This window comes from Sander lucioperca, chromosome 4, assembly GCF_008315115.2.
Source record: "Sander lucioperca isolate FBNREF2018 chromosome 4, SLUC_FBN_1.2, whole genome shotgun sequence".
Taxonomy (NCBI): Eukaryota; Metazoa; Chordata; class Actinopteri; order Perciformes; family Percidae; genus Sander; species Sander lucioperca.
Window position 1 is genome coordinate 25,949,130 of NC_050176.1, and position 21,213 is coordinate 25,970,342.

Here is a 21,213-nt window from a genome sequence, read left to right on the forward strand (position 1 = left end):
TGGGGACAGTTGGGAACATTGTTGGCAAAACACCACAGGGACTTGTGTTTACCAGTAAAAAACCCGAACATGCACATTCCATTATGTGGCAGTCAAAAACTAAGCAATCAATGTTTCTGTATGGGAGACAATTGAATCAACAGCCAACTGTGTTGTCAAGCTTTTAATGGCTTTGAATTTGAGAGCAGAATTGCTTGCACATACAGGGCACTTCTGAATCGGAATGTAGGGAAGTCAAATAGTCACAACAATAATGTGACTCAGTTTGTCTCTCTCACTTTGTTTCTCACACACACCCGCATGTGTGTGTGTGCAAACACAAATATAGCAAGACCACAGTTTTGACCAACCCGGGCTGAATATGAGCCTTGACACATTGACTAACCTATGATTCATCATTGTGGACTTCCTTGTATCTAAAGTGTGTGATGGGGAATTCATGCATAGTGTTTTTAATTGTTTTTTTTTCAATGTTTTGCAGAAAACTCAACATGAGCAATACATTTTTCATTGCATGTTAAACGATCTGACAGATCAAAGCAGAAGAGTAATTACAGTATAAGGGAAGCATAGTTTTAGTAATAGTAGCCCCTTGACTTACTGTAACTGTCAAAAGCATACTGCATTGATCTTGAGCTGTAGTAGATATAACAAAATATACTCACCAACTACTTGTTTATTGAGAGCTCAAAATAACAGGTGATGGTTTTTTCCCTTTAGACGGACATCACTGTGCTGTTTTAATCTCCTTAAGTCAGAATAAAGAGTTCAGCGTTCTGAGAAATAAAACAGCTGGGATTTCTGATTCCAAAAATGAAAAAAAAACACACTCATTTTGTTTAGCAGTGTGTCTATCCATGATCTGAATAATGAGAAGAGTTTTTGTGTCATCAACAGCTTGACCATTTTCTCTTTCTCTCAGTTCAATAAAGCTTGTCGGCTATGCATTGGAGATATACATAAAATCATATGAATATGTTTGTGTCCTCAAACGGTTCAAGTTAAGCCCCTTTTTATTTTTGGCACTGAGCATCTTCAATCCTATGCGTCCCTCTGGTGCCTTAATGACGCAGCACATTGACTAATGTTGTCATGTTCTCTGTTTTGCCGTAGAAGAGCTTGTTGGTGCATGCACAAAAGTAGGAGCGCTTGTATGAGCGTATGGCACATAATGGAAGGCAACTGAATGCTATCCTCATTTCCTCTCCTCCCCCTGTGTCAATCAACAATTCTTTAATAAAATACATTTAGTGTATGTTTCAGAATATGACTTGCAAATAAAATTCAACCACATAAACATTGCGGTAGTCTGGTTAGGGTCAGGTGGTTTTTCCTTTGCTGAATATGGGTTCAAATCTTAAACTTATTATTTACAATATGAGAGCTTCTTTTCAGTTTGGTGCATTGCTCCACAAAAAATGACTGCATTGTATGATTGCTATTAGAAGAGGGGGTGACTAACTGTAGTATGAGCTAGGAGACAAATGACTCATTCCTAATGTTTAACATCCATATAAAAGAAAACTCGTGCTATATGAGCCTTGGCCAAGGGCAAGCCAGCAATACATTAGCTGGAAAAAGGAATCATATCTGTTTTTATGGCTACAGGCTCTTTTCATTGAGCAGCACTTTCACATCAGTGACCTTGCACACGTGAATTCCCCACAGCATGTCCCCACGTTGAAACGCATGTTGAGCTGGAGTGTGACAAATCCAAAATGAAGAAATTGCTGAAATTGCTGTGGTTGTTTGTCCTCAAGTTGGCTTTTCTAAGTCAAGAGAAGAGAAAGTGGCATTGGACTAGTTGTTTTTAACTTCCAAAAGTGGTGACGCTCACTGACAGTTGCATCGCAACAGACTAATGTTCTTTGCCACAGCTCACGTACTTCCTGAGCCAAAATAGAACCTCAAAGGGAGAAGGGGAAGAGCTCAGGTAGTCAATGTTGTGGGCCTGAGTTTACACTAGCTGTCCTTCCTCTCTGCTCTTCACTCTGTGATTGGAGACACATTCAGAACTAATGTGTAAACAGTAATTTTACAACCTGACCAAGGCATTGAAAGTGACAATCATTGTTAACCTTGGGGTGAGTTAACTGAAGTGGGTGTTTGATGGGGTCTCATTTAGTTCTTTGTGACACATAGAACGAGGCGCTCTGCTCCACTCAATTATCAAAAGGGCATGACAATGGTGCAGCAATGCAGAGATAAGCAACCACATTTTGTGTCTCATTAAACAGGATAACGACTAAATAGCCCCTCTACTTAAAGCCCTGTTGTTCTGTGGTCATTTTGTCTCAAATTAATCCTCATTTAAGAAGTCAACAGGCATGGATGAATGGGAATACATGTCAACAGGTATGTGTTTTTCTGCAAATACTGATGAGCATTTTGGTCGTTTGCCTTCATGGTATGCTGGGCAGAACTGTCAGATGGTTGCCTGGCAACTACATAACTAATTTTGTATGCTGGTATTGCTTTCACAGAAGATCACTGTGTCTTACAATCTGTTGATCATCCTGCTAAGCATTTTTTTTCTCTTTCAATAAATTAAGCCACATCTGCCTTGCTAATATTACATTAGCAGATTTTGATTGCTTGTCTTTTTGTGTTAACTTCTTAAAATGAGCCTTTGCTTATAACATGAATCGCACCATCCAGAAACAACTTCCTCTTTATAAAAAGGATAGATTTTATATGGCTCAGGTTTCAAAAGTGAGACGAGCCACACTTTTTCATTTGTCAGTTGTCAAAATAAAGAGACACTGAAATTAACATGAATGTCTTTTAGGGATAGGCTTGTTATGCCCAGATGCTCTTCAGAGAGATTCAGGAAGTCCTTTATACCTGCTGCGCTGAAGTTTTTTAGTGAACATTGTCGCTGTTACTGTTGATGTTGACGATCTGATGTTGATGACTAGGATATTGGTTACACTGAGGATTGTGGTAATGTTTGTGTCCATGAATATGTTGAATCTTATGTTATATACAATCGTACAGTCATTGATGTTAACACTATTTATTATGGTGCTGTGATCTCCCCTTATTTTGCATTTTCTTGAGATGTGTATGTCTTCTGCTATTGTCTTACCTGTTGTCTGTCCTGTATGTATGGTGGCACTCAGATTCCCCCCTGGGGGATTAATTAACTATTTTGTATTTTATCGTAATGATTGTTTGTAGACCTTTACTTTGAATAGTAGTAAATGCAGCACATTTGTCACTTCAGATAGAGTACAGTAGTTGTGTCCCAATTCTCATACTTCTTTCCAGTTCTAATATTGTTGTACATTAATTTTGCCTCTTTATTTTTCTTACTTTACTTAGATAAAGGGTTCCACAATATATATATATATATATATATATAAATATATATATATATATATTTATATATATATATATGTTCTGACAGTAACAGAGACTATAAAACCCAGAGTCCTTGCAGAGAAATTAGGGAACATCTTTTATCACGCTTGTGACAAAATGTTTCATTTATCTTAGTATAATACAAAAATGATTTATATACAGTTCATTCAGTACAGCCCGTTTTGATTTTACCAATTTCCACTGCCTGAGAAACATGTATGCATTTCTCTTGAGGAATCAGAGTACCGGATCATTTATATGTGTCCTGGAGCAGATATGGTTCACTCCAAGACACTGACAGCAGCTTTCTAACCTTTGAGCCCAGCCGCCATCCCAAGTTATATAGTTAAAGTGGAAATCTAATAACTGGGGTAGTATAAATCACCCTACTCTTCTCCATGGGTTCTGAGCAAACACTGTAGAGCTTGTAAGTGGTAAATGGGGCATCCAGGTGACATAGCGGAAAGTGGAGCCTCTTTCTTGACCTGGCATTTTAATGAAAACAATTGGCAATATTTCAGTATGAAAGACAGCACAAGATACTGTCCTAGTGTCTGCCTTTTAGTGACTCCTACTGGTTTGTTTGGATGCATGTTAAATGGAGAGTAGGGAAATCTTGAACAATGAGAAGCTCCGTGCTGTCTCCCAGTGGTAACCCCCCCCCCCGGTCAGGTGAAAAAAAAGCATTTGGTGTCTCTGTGTGGAGCAGGTGAAGCACATGATAGTCTACACCCTCCTAAAGTCAACAGTGGGAGTTGGCAGTGACAGGAAGTGCTGTGCACAGGGGAATTGGAGGCAGCTAAATTGATACTTGCCAGATATGCTACAGTAGTTGCTAGGTAACATACAAAACAGTTTGAGTCATGTTTTCACTGACTCCGTTCTAATTGGTAAACACTTGTTATGCCAGCACTGTGACAAAGTGTATTTTCAGAATTGGCAATCTACACTTAATACATAACACATAAGCTTTGGTTAAGTCACTTCAACAGGAAAATGTACACAATGTGAAATATATGGTGCAAATGTTGGGAGTCAAACAGACAAGATTGTAATGACGTGCTGTAACAACTGTGTTAACATGGTATTTTTGATTCCTTTCACAGACTGGCAGGAAAGAGAAAGGTGACCCATTGAACTCAGCCATTGATAAAATGACCAAGAAGACCAGGGACCTGCGCAGACAGGTGAGTGCATGTTTCCTGCTACATCTCAATCTCCCTTTTAAACACTGTATCTACCTTCTCTGAAATGAAATGCCACTTTAAAGGTTAAGGCTGACAATATCATTCTTACACTGCCTTTGGTACTCAGCACTAAGTCCATTTTTTCCCTACTGAAGACCTACATCTTTTAAAAACTATAGACATTTTTAAAGGCTAAATCATTTTTCTGAAAACAGCTGTTCACTGTAGTTTTTAGCAAATGTTTCAATTCAGTTCTATTCTATTTATAGTGTTAAATCACAACAGAAGTTATCTCTGGGCACTTTACAGAGTAGGTCTAAACCACACTATAATTTAGAGACCCAACAATTCCCCCCAAGAGCAAGCATTTTGTCAAACAGGAGTAAGTAGTTTCTTTGTTGGGAAACTAACTAAGTTTTCAGCAGCAGATTCTGTGCTCTAATGGGTATTTAGAGCGACAGTATATGTGGATCTGATCAAATAAAAACTACTGTGCCCATTTTAATAGGGAACATGTCACACAGTGGAATATTGTTGCTGACTAATGTGTTTTTAATGTAACAATGACAATACAATATGTTTTTGTTATTTCACAATAACAAAAATATAGCATTTCACTAAACGTATTATTGACCTCACAGTCACTGTTCACATTGTCAGAAGCGTTGCACTTTGTACATACACATCAATACATTTAACAAAATAAATAAATACAAATCTCAGGACCACGGCTACTCGCCCGAGCCTCACTGCCGCCAAAGCGTGATATTCCATTCTTATTAGGGATCACTTTAATTTTAACCCAAATGCTTTGAGTGACCCTGGACAGGTCACCAGTAACAGGGTTAATAGACAACACACAACACGCTACCATTACTAGGAATTTAGTCAGGAAAGTCAAACATGGAGATATCATACAACCTCCACACAGACAGGAGCAGTACCAAGACTCAAAACCAGAATATTCTTGCTGTGAGCTATCCACTGACAAAGTGGGCAGTTATGTTTGATGCACCTTATTAGAGCACTGCTTAAATTGCTTTGCCTTTTTTATCATTTGTTCTTTGAACAGTGTTCCAAACGTACATTTTATATGTAAGTAGCTAGACATGGTGAACTAAACTGATAGTGAACAATCAAATGTATTTCAGGAATTCAGTGATATTGATCCCTGCTCCACTTTGGATTCTCAAACTCAGAAGTATTGTATCAGGAAGCTGCAGTAAAATTACATTGCAATAGTGATAAATAAGTAGATGATTCATGCTGTGAAATGCAACGTCAATGTCAGAATTTAGCAATATTGATTTATTTTGTATCTTCACTGAGGAGAAGATTAATCTGGCTTTCCGCTGTTGGATCTTGCAGAGTATGAAAATAATGTGTTGACACCATGCTTGAAAAAATGAGTACACATATGTGCCTGTGATGTAATACAATAATTCAAGCATGCTTCTAAAGGTACTCAGATTCTCACACATCTTTTAGTAATTCTTGGAGTTCATTTGAGGGATCTTGCCCCAGAAAAAGCAAACCCATTCATAAACGAGCAGGACATCATTTGTGGTCCCTGAATACAGTTTCACTCCCAAACAACTGTTTCCTGTATTGCAGTGCAAGATTTTTTTTTTTTGCAGGAGAGGCACTCTGGCAAAATTGACAATAGTGACTACCTGCACAGAGTAGCTGCGGTTGTGTCCTCCCTGACCTCTTAAGGTCTTAGGGGGATCATTCCAGATGGGAGAGTATAACTCACCCTCCCATTAGGCATTTGGTGGGGCTGCCTGACAGGCTGGCAGTCGGTACTCACTCTGACAGGATGTTCTATTGACTCAAGGCTTGGCTTGACAGAATGGGAGGTCTGTTTGAGCTTTGAGTTTAGATGGGAGGGCAAACTCGCAGCACACATGCAGGCATTACATAGAGCTGTGATACTGTAATTTTCAATTTAGCAAGTCAATGGCACCGTGTAGAGACACAAGACCTTCCTAAGGGGAGGAGCACAATTGTGCGTTTGAGCATTTCAGCCTCCGCTGTCTCCATTGTGAAAAGGAGGGATCAAATATAAGAGCAGACAAGCACAAGTGACAGACAGTGTTTGTGAAATGGAGGCAGGTAAGACCGAACAAGCCTTGTGACAACACTGCCAGAGAAATGCGGCATTGTTTTTTCTTTCATGCTGTTATGTGTACATACACGTCAATGCTAAGCTGTCTGTTATCCAAGGCAAATTCAGTAGATGTCAAGAATGTCATTCAAACCCCCATTTTTGTTTTTTTAATAAATGTAAATTTCAACAGCGCTACACAGATGGATGGAGACCATGCAGCATTTTGCATCATACAAATGTTTGATAACCAAGTAGATTTTCCATCCAAACAAGATAACTGAAGGATGTGCAAGCAAACGTTGAACCAACCTTCATGACTAAAAAATTACAGCCTGGCAACCTGTTGTTATTCCTGTTTCCATCCATACACGGTTACTCTTTATTTAAAATAGATATTAATCATCTGCATATCCTGATGAGAGACCTTCATTCACTACTGAAGTGTAGTGAAGCCATGCCCCTTCAGTTGTTTTCTTTTTGTTTGGTGAGATTCCTATAATAGCAAGCATACCATTTGCCTCTGTTTTTTGCAGTTCCACGTGCATGTGCACAAAGACACACACACACACACACACACACACACACACACACTTGCTTGTAGTTGTCCATCCAATCACACATACTCATGCACAGACAAATGTAAAAGGAAGAGAAAAACCAAAACTGAAAACTGCCCCCAAGGCTCCTTGAAGGCTTAACCATGCTTCTCAGCAGGGCAGCACACTGACATTTACATATGTTCTTACTCACCAAAAAAAATAGACCAGGGCCGGAGTAGGAATCATTTTCTGTCCTTGAGTTTAATGCCTTAAACCGGCCCACTTTACTTGACGACTGACTATATTAAAATAATGTACTTAAAACCTTAGTATATAAGTCTGCCATGTGCCTGTGCACTGTTCTCTACAGCTTTGTAATTCAATATATTTTTGTAAAATATCACCATTTCCAATTCAGTGCAAACACAGTAAGTGTTGCTTCACAATGTATGTTTTTCGGCAGGTACACTCCGGGCTTCCTAAATGATAGCTGTCATTCAAGGTAGACTAAGGAGGTCTGTGTGGATGAGATTGCATTGAAAGTGGCCAATCATAATAGGGCCAGTGCCTCCTTGGTTTCCGCCCCCAAAATGTTCAGTTTCATTTGAGCGAGTACAAATCAATTTCGAGAGGAGATTTTACATGCGAGAGCATGTATGCCCTCCAGCACTCGCAAAGCAGACACTCACGGACACGTGGTGGCTGCTCTGTGCACATGATGCTTAGTTTAATACATGCAGGTGCCATTCTTCCCCTCTTCCTATGTTTTGTTTAACGCTCGCAGTTGCCTGTACACCTCTCGATTGTTGAATTGGTGCGCAAAGAGTAATATCTGATATAATTTGCTTGTGAGCATGTTTTATCGCGCTCACAAGATATGACATCATCCTGACGCCATAGAGCTGACAGTGAATGTGCTCAGAGCAGACAGCTGTCGGCCTTCAGAGCAGAGAATAAATTAGCAGTTTACTTGTGGTACGAAGCGTACTAAGTGGTAGTAAATGTAAAGTGTAGGTTTGCTGTAGCTCCTTAAAACCCAGGTAAAGTTCCCGTGTCCAGCTTCTCAACAACACAACAAAACAAAAAAGCTGTGGTAGCACGGGAAAAGCCAGCTGGGAAAAACTCCCAAAATCCCTGACACCAGAGAGATGATACGAGAGGACAGGAAAGCCCATCTACAAACCAATCAATTACAAGTATCGGGAGACACGGCTCATGTGTGTGATGACGACAGGACATAGTTATGTCATGTATAGTTCTTCAGTGCACTTGCATAACTGCAGTGTGAAACCAAAACAAATCGGATCACATGTATACAATGTAACACAAACATAAACCTTGGTCCGGATCTTGGTTCAGACTTTCACGTCTTAGTCTTAAGCATCATTCACTCTTCAAGTCTATTATCCCCCTTGATTTGGCTTAACCAAGTCAGGCTGGTCATCATACTGTAAATGCATTTTAATAAAAGCCCTGCTTACTTAATGTGTGGGTAGGGGCTTTATTTCACTTAAGATAAGCTGCCTTGTATGTTATGTTCTTAGCTTGTGCATCTGTGATCATGAGACATGTCTTGAAGGTTGCATAGTCCATCACTCACTTGTCATTTGTATTTAATATCAGTAATAGTTGCTTTTCAAAATAGACATATTAGTATGAACAAAGTCTATTTGTACCAATGCTAGTGCTGTTCAAGTTAGGGCTCTTTGAAAAATGTAAAGCAGTGGTTGTTTTGCTGAGGACTCTTGGAGAAGAGGCTCAGTTAGCCTCGTTTATTGTCATTATACAATACAGGGTTGCGCAACGAAATGTGGGTTGTAGTCCCTTTATGCTGCACAAGCAAAAAGATAAAACAGTATTTTCTAGTATGGAGTACAAAATATAAGGTACAATGTGTGTACTCACTTAAGAGATCCATCCATCCATCTTCTTCCGCTTATCCGGTAACGGGTCGCGGGGGTAGCAGCTCCAGCAGGGGACCCCAAACTTCCCTTTCCCGAGCCACATTAACCAGCTCCGACTGGGGGATCCCGAGGCGTTCCCAGGCCAGGTTGGAGATATAATCCCTCCACCTAGTCCTGGGTCTTCCCCGAGGCCTCCTCCCAGCTGGACGTGCCTGGAAAACCTCCCTAGGGAGGCGCCCAGGGGGCATCCTTACCAGATGCCCGAACCACCTCAACTGGCTCCTTTCGACGCGAAGGAGCAGCGGCTCTACTCCGAGCTCCTCACGGATGACTGAGCTTCTCACCCTATCTCTAAGGGAGACGCCAGCCACCCTCCTGAGGAAACCCATTTCGGCCGCTTGTACCCTGGATCTCGTTCTTTCGGTCATGACCCAGCCTTCATGACCATAGGTGAGGGTAGGAACGAAAACTGACCGGTAGATTGAGAGCTTTGCCTTCTGGCTCAGCTCTCTTTTCGTCACAACGGTGCGATAAATTGAGTGTAATACCGCACCCGCTGCGCTGATTCTCCGACCAATCTCCCGCTCCATTGTTCCCTCACTCGCGAACAAGACTCCAAGGTACTTGAACTCCTTCACTTGGGGTAAAGACTCATTCCCTACCTGGAGAAGGCACTCCATCGGTTTCCTGCTGAGAACCATGGCCTCAGATTTAGAGGTGCTGATCCTCATCCCAGCCGCTTCACACTCGGCTGCGAACCGATCCAGTGAGTGCTGAAGGTCACAGTCCGACGATGCCATCAGGACCACATCATCTGCAAAAAGCAGCGATGAGATCCCCAGCTCACCAAACTGCAACCCCTCTCCACCCCGACTACGCCTCGATATCCTGTCCATAAATACTACAAACAGGATTGGTGACAAAGCGCAGCCCTGGCGGAGGCCAACTCTCACCTGAAACGAGTCCGACTTACTGCCGAGAACCCGGACACAGCTCTCGCTTTGGTCGTACAGAGATTGGATGGCCCTGAGAAGGGACCCCCTCACCCCATACTCCCGCAGCACCTCCCACAGTGTCTCCCGGGGGACCCGGTCATACGCCTTCTCCAGATCCACAAAGCACATGTAGACCGGTTGGGCATACTCCCAGGCTCCCTCCAGGATCCTTGCGAGAGTAAAGATCTGGTCCGTTGTTCCACGACCAGGACGGAATCCGCATTGTTCCTCTTCAACCTGAGGTTCGACTATCGACCGAACCCTCCTTTCCAGCACCTTGGAGTACACTTTACCGGGGAGGCTGAGAAGTGTGATACCCCTGTAATTGGCACACACCCTCTGGTCCCCCTTTTTGAAAAGGGGAACCACCACCCCGGTCTGCCACTCCTTTGGCACCGTCCCCGACTTCCACGCAATGTTGAAGAGGCGTGTCAACCAAGACAACCCCTCCACACCCAGAGCTTTAAGCATTTCTGGACGGATCTCATCAATCCCTGGGGCTTTGCCACTGTGGAGTTGTTTAACTACCTCAGCAACTTCCACCAGGGAAATTGACGACAATCCCCCATCATCCTCCAGCTCTGCCTCTACCATAGAGGGCGTATTAGTCGGATTTAGGAGTTCCTCAAAGTGCTCCTTCCACCGCCCTATTACCTCCTCAGTTGAGGTCAGCAGCGTCCCATCCTTACTGTACACAGCTTGGATGGTTCCCCGCTTCCCCCTCCTGAGGTGGTGAACGGTTTTCCAGAAGCACCTTGGTGCCGACCGAAAGTCCTTCTCCATGTCTTCTCCGAACTTCTCCCACACCCGCTGCTTTGCCTCTTTCACGGCAGAGGCTGCAGCCCTTCGGGCCCTTCGGTACCTTGCAACTGCCTCCGGAGTCCCCTGGGATAACATATCCCAGAAAGACTCCTTCTTCAGTCGGACGGCTTCCCTGACCACCGGTGTCCACCACGGTGTTCGTGGGTTGCCGCCCCTTGAGGCACCTAAGACCCTAAGACCACAGCTCCCCGCCGCAGCTTCAGCAATGGAAACTTTGAACATTGTCCACTCGGGTTCAATGCCCCCAGCCTCCACAGGGATGCACGAAAAGCTCCGCCGGAGGTGTGAGTTGAAAGTCTGTCGGACAGGGGCCTCCTCCAGACGTTCCCAGTTCACCCGCACTACCCGTTTGGGTTTACCAGGTCTGTCCAGAGTCTTCCCCCACCCTCTGACCCAACTCACCACCAGATGGTGATCAGTTGACAGCTCTGCCCCTCTCTTCACCCGAGTGTCCAAAACATACGGCCTCAGATCAGATGAAACGATTATAAAATCGATCATTGACCTTTGGCCTAGGGTGCTCTGGTACCAAGTACACTTATGAGCATCCCTATGTTCGAACATGGTGTTCGTTATAGACAATCCATGACTAGCACAGAAGTCCAACAACAAACAACCACTCTGGTTTAGATCAGGGAGGCCGTTCCTCCCAATCACGCCTCTCCATGTGTCTCCATCATTGCCCACGTGCGCGTTGAAGTCCCCCAGCAGAACTATGGAGTCCCCTACTGGAGCCCCATACAGGACTCCATTCAAGGTCTCCAAGAAGGCCGAATACTCCGAGCTCTTGTTTGGTGCATACGCACAAACAACAGTCAGAGTTTTCCCCCCCCACAACCCGCAGGCGTAGGGAGGCGACCCTCTCGTCCACCGGGGTAAACTCCAACGTAGCGGCGCTCAGCCGGGGGCTTGTGAGTATCCCCACACCCGCCCGGCGCCTCACACCCTGGGCAACTCCGGAGAAGAAAAGAGTCCAACCCCTATCCAGGAGTATGGTTCCAGAACCGAGACTGTGCGTAGAGGTAAGCCCCACCAGATCCAACTGGTAGCGCTCCACCTCCCGCACAAGTTCCGGTTCCTTCCCCCACAGAGAGGTGACGTTCCACGTCCCCAGAGCCAGCGTCTGCTGCCCGGGTCTGGTCCGTCGAGGCCCCTGACCTTCACTGCCACCCATGTGGCAGCGCACCCGACCCCAGCGGTTCCTCCCACAGGTGGTGGGCCCATGGGTTGGAGAGAGAGGTGCCACGTAGCTTTTTCGGGCTGTGCCCGGCCGGGCTCCGTGGCAAACCCGGCCACCAGGCGCTCGCTGACGGGCCCTCCATCTGGGCCTGGCTCCAGACGGGGGCCCCGGGCTTCCTCCGGGCAGGGTCACATCATCTCTACCTCGTTTTTTCATAGGGTTTTTGAACCATTCTTTGTCTGGCCCCTCACCTGAGACCACTTTGCCTTGGGAGACCCTACCAGGAGCACAAAGCTCCAGACAACACAGCCCTCAGGTTCATAGGGACACACAAACCTCTCCACCACGATAAGGTGATGGTTCCCGGAGAAGCACTTAAGAGATATAATGTCTATATTCACAAAAATATCAGACATGAAATATCAGACATGAGTATGCTTTAGCCGCCGACCCTTTATGAGAGTCTCGCAATGAGGAAAAGCTGATATAGAACAAGGTCTACAACATGCGCATATTTTCCTAATGTTGTCATTTTTGTATGTTGCTTTTAAAACCATGTCTGTAATGAACAGTGTACGTACATGTAAGCAAGAAGAACAAAGAACAAAGAAGACCTTTTTAACTTAAGATAAAAAAGAAAATGAGAGGTGGACTTCAAGGATATAAATATATAAGAAGAATAAATAAAAATAACATTCGAAACCTTTGAACTATCATAATTCTTCAGATTTAAATGCCTTTCCCCCCTTTAATTAGTATTCACAAGGTAACCAACCTGACAAAGTTGTTGGAAATGAGCCATGTGTTCTCCCCCCTGTCATCCTGTCTGTAATGAATGCATCTGTCAAGTCATCTCTCTGGGCCGTATTTTGACTGATGGCTGATTCCAGGATTCCCTATAGCAGAACTGCCTCACATATTTTTCTCTCTTTCTCTCCCTCTCTTTCTGCTTTGGGATGTTGAAATCATTTCCATTTCTGCCTTTAGTTTGTTGATTAGTACAGCTGTTTTTAATTGTTAAGGGTTATTATGTTAAAAAGGAACAGCTGCTACGAAACTTGTCAGCTGTGACTCTTTGTTTAGACTAACAATTAAAAACTATCTGTGAATCCTTTCGATCCTTTCCTGCACAATGTTTTAAGGATGTGCGTATAGCATCATTAGTTATATTATTGCAAATTCTCTGTTATCTTAGGCGCTGGAAAATACACAGCCATTTTTGGAGCCATCACGTGTTGATAGCTAGACTAGACTAATAAACATGGATATATATATATATATTAGGGCTGTCAAAATAACGCGTTCATTTCGATTAATTAATCTGAGAAAAAATAACGCGTTAAAAAAAATAACGCAGATTAATCCATTCCATATTGACGTTTGACCCGGAGCCGTTCTAGCCACCATTCGACTGTAAAATGAAGGAGGAAGACGACGATGTTCTGCCTGGATCATTAACTGGAACATTTACTTGTAAAAATCTTCTTCCTGCCAACTCTGGCTACCGAAATCTGGTGCCACTGATATGTCTGCTCTTCTCTCTGGTGCTCTGAAGACGATACAGGCAACACAAACACCGCTGCACGTGACGCTAGTTAACACTATACTCAACAGCAGCTAACGTTAGCCTACCGCTAGCTAGTAGCTGGATTAAACACGGTTAAAATGCTGACAGCTAACTATAAACGGTGTAAAGTTTGACTGTGTTTTACTGTAGATGATTCAACACCGGCATGTAACAATCTGCAGCTGCCGTCAGAAAAACAACACAGACTGTGCGTTCAATGAAACTGGTAAACTACAGCCTCGTGGTGCATTTGAAGTTATTGTAAATGTCCTTTTCCCATCTAGTGGTTGTTTTTGTCGTTCAACAGCAATTTACTAGTGAAATAAGTTATTGTTATTGTTATACATTATTATTAAATCATTTAATGTTGACCATATGGCCTGACTGTTGTTTAGTACCCTTTTTTTTCTTTTCTTTTTTTAACTTTCTTAAAAAGTATCGGTTCAGGCACCGTTAATTATAAGTATATATTATATGCGATTAATTTCTATTAATTAATCACAGAGTATGTAATTAATTAGATTACATTTTTTAATCGATTGACAGCCCTAATATATATATATATATAACCTATAGTGCGGCGTAGTTTCTGCCGCCCCCATGAGGATTTCGAAGTAATGACAACAAAACTGGCGGGGCATCCACATGATACAAACCCCCCAGAATGTTGACATAGGAACATTCTGCAAAACCCCAGATTGCATTAAATGACAATGTTTGTGCTTGTCATCAATGCCAATGTCTTGGTCATCAAGACAAGCTCAATTCCAGTAAATCATAAACATTTAACAGTTCTAAATGTGTGTAGAATTGTATAATTATTTAATAGTTAATGGTTAGTAGAGCAACGTGGAAGTTTTTCTAACTCAGGATGTGTGCCAGATTGGTAAAACACTATCCTAAAGGCTTGGTCACTCAGTAAGAATAAAGCACCCCTGAAGGTTGCGAAGGGTGTCTCACTGATAAATCACTACCCAGTGAATGCTCTGCTACCTCTATTGGTGTTAAACTGTCCAATAATCCCTGGGTTTTGTCCTGAAGTAAGCATAGCTGCCATGGCTCTGTCTGCCACCATAAACACTGCAGGGATTGTACATTTTCTTCTTGCGTTGTTTGGTTACTTACTATTCAATACTACTTGAAATGGCACACTCAATTACAGATTTCGATCAGATTATCAGAATCCCATCATTATTTAAACTGCAGTAGATGCAGGTGATCAATCAGTGCATCATGAATGATATATGCCAGTGCCAGTTCTCCTTTTGGAACAAAAACACTTCAATGTCAAAGCACCATTTATGTACCCTTTCCTTGTTTCTCAAACTGGATTCCCCTGGCACCGTGTTTTATTTTGCAGGACACATTAAATGAAGACGCTGAGATGAAGGATCTAATGTGTTTGTCCTTAGACTGTTGATCAGCCAGTCCCTCTTCCACCCTTTCATTTCTCCACTTTCCTCTCACTAATCATCTTCCAGTGCTCCCTGATAGATATCATATATGAGAGCTATTACTTAATTTTTGCTCAGGCAGTTTTCCCTCAGCCATGACTTCAGCCGTTCATGCTGTGATTGCTCTTGACATTTTAATAAGAAACTTTCCTGTGCTGACCCCAAGGTACCCACCGATATGTGTTCTGAATCGCAAGTGAAACACAACAGAAACCAAAGTGCAACTGTAAACATTCAGAAATACAGCATAGCATTTAATTTATTTCATTATTTTTAGTTGCAGCATTTCAAATTCATATTAGTGGCTTCCACCATTTACATGTGTTAAGACTATATTGAAATGTTAAGTCAAGTTGGCAGAGTTGTCTCTTAATGCATGTATGTACACATGATAGTTCTCTCTATGTTTTTGCAATCCTTTGAACATGAATTAATTAATTAGTTTTTGAGTCATACACTGAACGTAGAGAATGTTTACAACCAGGGCATGAAATTGGCACCCGCCCACCCGCCAAATGCGGGTAACTTTTGTGATTGGCGGGTGAAACTGTCAATCTACCTGCCACATTGGTGGGTAGCCAATGAGAATTGAGTGATTCAGACTCGTAACTATCGGTAAGCAGGGTACACGGTTGCTTACGGGCCTGGTCCAATCAGGGGCCCGCATCACTGGAAGACATTGATTGACAGCCGGGGCCCCCTATCGCATTTTCATTACTAACACAATCCCAGCATCCCACGTGCAGCCACTGACCAAGCGGGAGTGAGAACGGGTTAAATTAATTTCCTAGTTTCTGATATGAAGACGAGACGTGTATGTGATTCGAACATCTCACATTACAAACAAAACGTACAGCGAAAGACTGTGCAAAACATTTCAGACCGTCCTGCCAACCTGTAGACATTTTAACATCAGTGTACGCTGTAACGATTTTTCACTCTAAAGTCAGCGCTGCTGTTTCAAATTGTCGGCTCTCTGCAGCGGGCGGGGCTGCTCCGTTTCCCCCGCGACTGACGCGCACACACAAACACACACACAGACACACAAACACACGCACGCACAGACACACACACAAACGCACACGGTGGATGCAGGAAAAAACGCAGATGAGACGTACAGGATGACCTAAATTGAGGACAGCTACGTTATTTTAAGTGTAATGATAAGTTAAAGTCCAATAAGTACTTTATTAAACCGTATGAATGTGTGTCCAAGGCCAGGATAGGAAATTAACTAAACAATGTAAAGATCAACAAGCCAATGACAATGACAGATATGTTCATATTTGATTCATCCAATAAATTATTTTGTGTCTTAAATCCACCAGCCTTTTTCATATTTTACCAACATTTGCAGCATCCTGAGCCTTTTTGGTAAAGTTCCTAGAAAATCTCAGCCTAGAGTAATTAATTAATAGTAATAAGTATTATTCTCCCCAAAACAAGTTTCCTTTTTATTTATTTTTTTATTTTTAAGAACTATACAAAAAACATTCATGTGTTATGGTGCGCATTCACCAGTGTTTTGTTGTTGTTGTGGTGTGCGTAGGCTACTCCTGATTTTGTCAGTCATCTCATCTCTTATATGCAGTGGCATAACGAGCCAACACCGGGCCCCTATGCAGGATTATCAAGGCGGGCTACCATCAATAGGACAGGACAGGATCATAGAGTCACAGCAATTCCTGTTTTTCACCTTTATGACGCAAAAAAAAAAGTGGCTGGTAAAAAGTCCCTGTGGCAGGTGGATTTAAAAATCCACCTGCCACAGTGGCTGGTGGTCAAAAAAGTTAACTTCATGCCCTGTTTACAACAGTTCACTCATTCATCTGTTTTTGTGACCGAGCAGGTGTCTTATCCCACAAAATCCAAACATTTTCCCCATTAAAAAGCAATTGTGCCAAATTATTGTTAATCTCATCTTTGAAGATCACACAGCCCTCCGTGAGCAACACAGATATTCGTCTGTCAAGTTTTGTTATGCATATCCATCATCTTTATTATTTCATAGAGCTTCTTGTTAGCCACTTAAAGGGGTGATAGAATGCAAAACCGATTTTACCTTGTCATAGTTGAATAACGACAGTTCGGTGGGTAAATAGGACATACATAGAAGCTCAAAATCCCATTGATACCCCTTTCCTATGCAAATCTCACATTTTGAAACTGCCGCTGAAAACGGGCGAATCTAAACAAAGCTAAAAGTTGACGTAAGCATCTCAACTCCTAGTCTTTGACACACCCCAACATTTGCATAGGCTACACCACTGACCTGAGGTCAGCTTAGTCTTCTGAATCTAGCTAGATCTCCAGAGGTCCGCTATTTAATTACTAAATTTACTTCTGAGACTTTTTTATGCGAGAAATCAACTATGTAGAGGTCAAATATGGGCCGTTTTACGAAAATTGATGGCTAATTGCAAATTTTGTCCGACTGTGTGTCGCAGTTCAGCAGGAGCTCAGCAGGCTACGTGACAGCGGCCGGTGCTGCCTCACCGCCCGGCGTGTCCTACTTCATAGACTTCGGCTCGCTGTGAGCTAGCTGGATCTCCGTCACGAAGGGAAGTCCACGGCGCTCCATACCTGCGCAAAGTCTGGGTTATTGGACTACAAAATGCCGAGGCCCTGATGGAGCTCCAGGGCCTGCAGCTAGCCGCGATCTTTACCCATAGGATTGAAGGGATAGTAGCAGCTAACGAAATCCCTAATGTTCACAAAAATGCATTAAATTGAAATCGGACACCAGTGTTAGCTTTATAAGACCTTGGGGTAGATGTTATATAAGTGGCGTGTTCAAACTGTAAATATAGCTACTCTAGTTATGCCAGCAGCTGGCAGCCAGCCAGCTCCTCCACGGAGCCCCGAGTATTCCAGTAGTCCAGTACCCAGGGAAACGGTGACTTTCACTGGGTATGGAGGTTGCCGCTTTCTCGTCAGACTGTGTGGAGCATGGAGCATTCGTGGAAAATAGCATTCAAGCAATTTTCAGCCCAACCAATATTACATACAGTGTGAAATACCCTATACAATCATTCTATCACCCCTTTAAGTATCAGGTGAGATTCACTGCTGTTAATGTTTGGGTGGTAAAAGTAAAGAGGTGTACAGGATAAGAGATAAGTGGAGGTGTAATTACACTAACATATTTTCCCTTTCTACTGTAGTGTCTCCCCTTTACATGGGCTGCAGTGGGAAATTGGCATCACCGATTTCAGTATTTTCAATACTTTCCACCACAATTTTTGCAGACTTCTGAACAATACATCCATATTTAATTGTTGGAACATCATCAGCAAAACCATGGGCATTATTCTGCTGCTGTAACGACCTCCAATCTTCTCAAGAGGCTTTCCACAAGATTTTGCAAGCTTATGCAGGGATCTGCTCCCATTCAACCACAGCATGGTGAGGTTCAGCACAGATGTTTGGAGAAAAGGCCTGGCTCACAATTGATCTTCCAATTAATCTTAGATGTTGAATGGTGTTAAGGTCAGGGCTACATCTAGACAAGAGTCAAACTCAAAAAAACAATTTATTTATGGACTCCATGCAATAAAGTTCAATTTTGACCTTGGAAAATTTTAAACAGGGGTGTCAAGGACCTAGATTTATGCATGTGGGCATTGGCATGTTGAAACCAGAAAGGGCTCTCCCCAAATTGTTGACACAACTTTGGATGCACACTTTTGTCTTACATATCACTGTGTGCTGTAACATTAAGATTTAACCTAATTGAATTGAAGTGGCCTAGCCCAAATCATGAAAGAAGCTCAAATGTGCCTACATACTTTTGGCCTATAGCGTACCTTTCTATCTCTCTACCCACCTCTGTATCATCACAGCAGTCTTGGCTCACTTCTACACTGTGTTTAATTTGTAACACATCTCTTAAGCCTCCGTGCTGCCAATATCATTTTTGGAAAAATAAAATGTATGGCCATGAATGAAACTCATGATGCAATACCAATACCCATATCAAAAACTCACAAATATCTATATGTAAAACGAGAACCTGATGCATTCAGAGCTTGAATCCATTGTGGCACTGCACGACTGGGGAGCAAAATAGCTGCCCCACTAGTAACTAATAATGAGAAGAGCCTTCGCTAGCTGTTGGAATTCCAGGGCTTTTTCCTTTTAAGTGTTAGTGAAATACGGAGCATAGATGGAGGTGAGATATGAAATATTGAAGATGGATTTCAGTGGGAGTGGTGTGTGGGCATTAGAATGCTGATGGTGCAGGGGAGACTCTGACTAGGGAAATCACTCATCTGCATAATTTCTCCACTCAAACCAACCATCAGAATCAGTTACACCGTTGGGCATACATGAGTATCTTGAGGCCTAGCACTCTTTTACACTTATCCTATGTGTACGCGCTTGTACGTGCCATCAACATGGGATTGCTTCTTAGTAACAACAATGCAAGAACTTGTAACTTACTTTCTACCCAGAAGTTGCCAAAAAAATAGTTCCTCACTCTGAACAGTCCCTTCAATTCTTTTTTAAAAAGTATATTTTTTATCTTTTTAACTTTACACTCAAACCAAAAACAGTCTGGTTGACTAGGCTTTTTATTATTTGATTCAATACATGACTAGCAAAGAGATAATGTACAGCTTTTGAAAGCCATTTTAACAGAGATCAAAATACGTTGAATAGAGAGTGGATCATTTTATGACTGTTGGCTTTCATACCCTAGTTATCTGCATTACAACTGAAAATAGTGGAATGCCACATATGTCAAGTGCTGAATGTTGCTCCTAATCATTTTTGATGTAGCATAAGTCTGACATTGTCTATCAATGAGATATAACAACACGGTCTCACGGCAGTTCATGAAATGGTCACGTTATATAATCTATTGATTCGTGTTCACTGGGACGTTTTTCTCGTTTTTTTCGTGGTGGCCAGCACGAAAATGTAAAGTAATGTATTTCAATGGGAAGCATGTTTCGTGATCATAGCACAAATACGGTAGGGAGTAGTATGAAAAGCCGAAAGTTGGAGGTTGGTCGGAGTGGTGGATGGGTCAAACAATACAGGACTTTCACCCGGGGGATCACGTCCCGCATGTTGCATGCAGCAGCAATAACTATTTTCAATCAAAACAGTCACAGATACCATTAGGGCTGTACTGCATAGTTCAAGGCTTCGAAGCTTTATTAATAACATTGACATTCAAATTCTAAATCAACATTTGAATGCTGATTTAATGAATAAGCCCTGCTTAGCCGCTGACCACTCTCACTCGGTAATGGTAGAGAGAGACAGTGGGGAAAAACAGCGTGTAGACAGCATATTCTCACATCTAACTCTACATTAAAGGGAAACATTGTACATTTTCAACCAGCTTTGTGTCACTGCAGCACGGGCAGTACATGCTGGCAAAAGGAGATCGGGTGCCATTCATCTGCCTGGGTTTAATTTCGACCAGAGTTAGTTGAGTTGTGAGCTTATTTATTATTGGATTAAAAAAAGCTGAGAGCTTGAGTTCCCTGAGTGAGCCCTCAAGTTCATAACAGTGAGTTACTCACGCCCATCCATAATTCAAGTACTTTTTGCTCTTGCTTCTGGTCTACTTTCTTCAGATTTTTCATACCATCGTCAAAGTCTCCATCATCACGGGCTTAATCCTGATGACAGAAAAACACATGCTAAAACATGTGCTGTGTCCCTATTCCAGCCATGTGTGCAATAAATGAATGTATTATACTGTTCTGTACTATATAAAAGTATACAAGATGTGACACATCAGTAGCACTGCATTGTTTATTATCTGATTGATCTAAGATTTTAAAAAATATTGAAAATTTTACTGCTGTGACAATTCCTTTCATCTTTACCATTTTTTTTGTGCAATTCACTATGCATATTTACGCCTTTGAGTTTAGGCTACTTAACTATGTCACTTTCCCAATGTGAACACTCCACACTCAAAACCTGGTTAGAATTAGAATGAAGTATTGATTTAGGACACAGTGATAAGATGTGGGTAGGACAATTCATTTTCCACATGCAAAATGCAGCTCAACAACATCCCCCTCACCCCTCTCCATTACTATATTTACTGCAGTAACATTATTTGTTTG

At 42.3% G+C, this 21,213-nt stretch overlaps 1 protein-coding gene across 2 annotated transcripts in view; it reads left to right on the forward strand.

Moving 5' to 3' along the window:
- The window catches only part of ctnna2 (catenin (cadherin-associated protein), alpha 2), a 358,287-nt gene that overhangs the window by 258,101 nt on the left and 78,973 nt on the right, over positions 1-21,213 (forward strand). For both annotated transcript variants that reach the window (XM_031302751.2, XM_031302752.2), the window contains one exon: positions 4,470-4,550. In XM_031302751.2, coding sequence (XP_031158611.1) covers positions 4,470-4,550 — 81 coding nt within the window. The remainder of the gene's footprint in view (positions 1-4,469; positions 4,551-21,213) is intronic.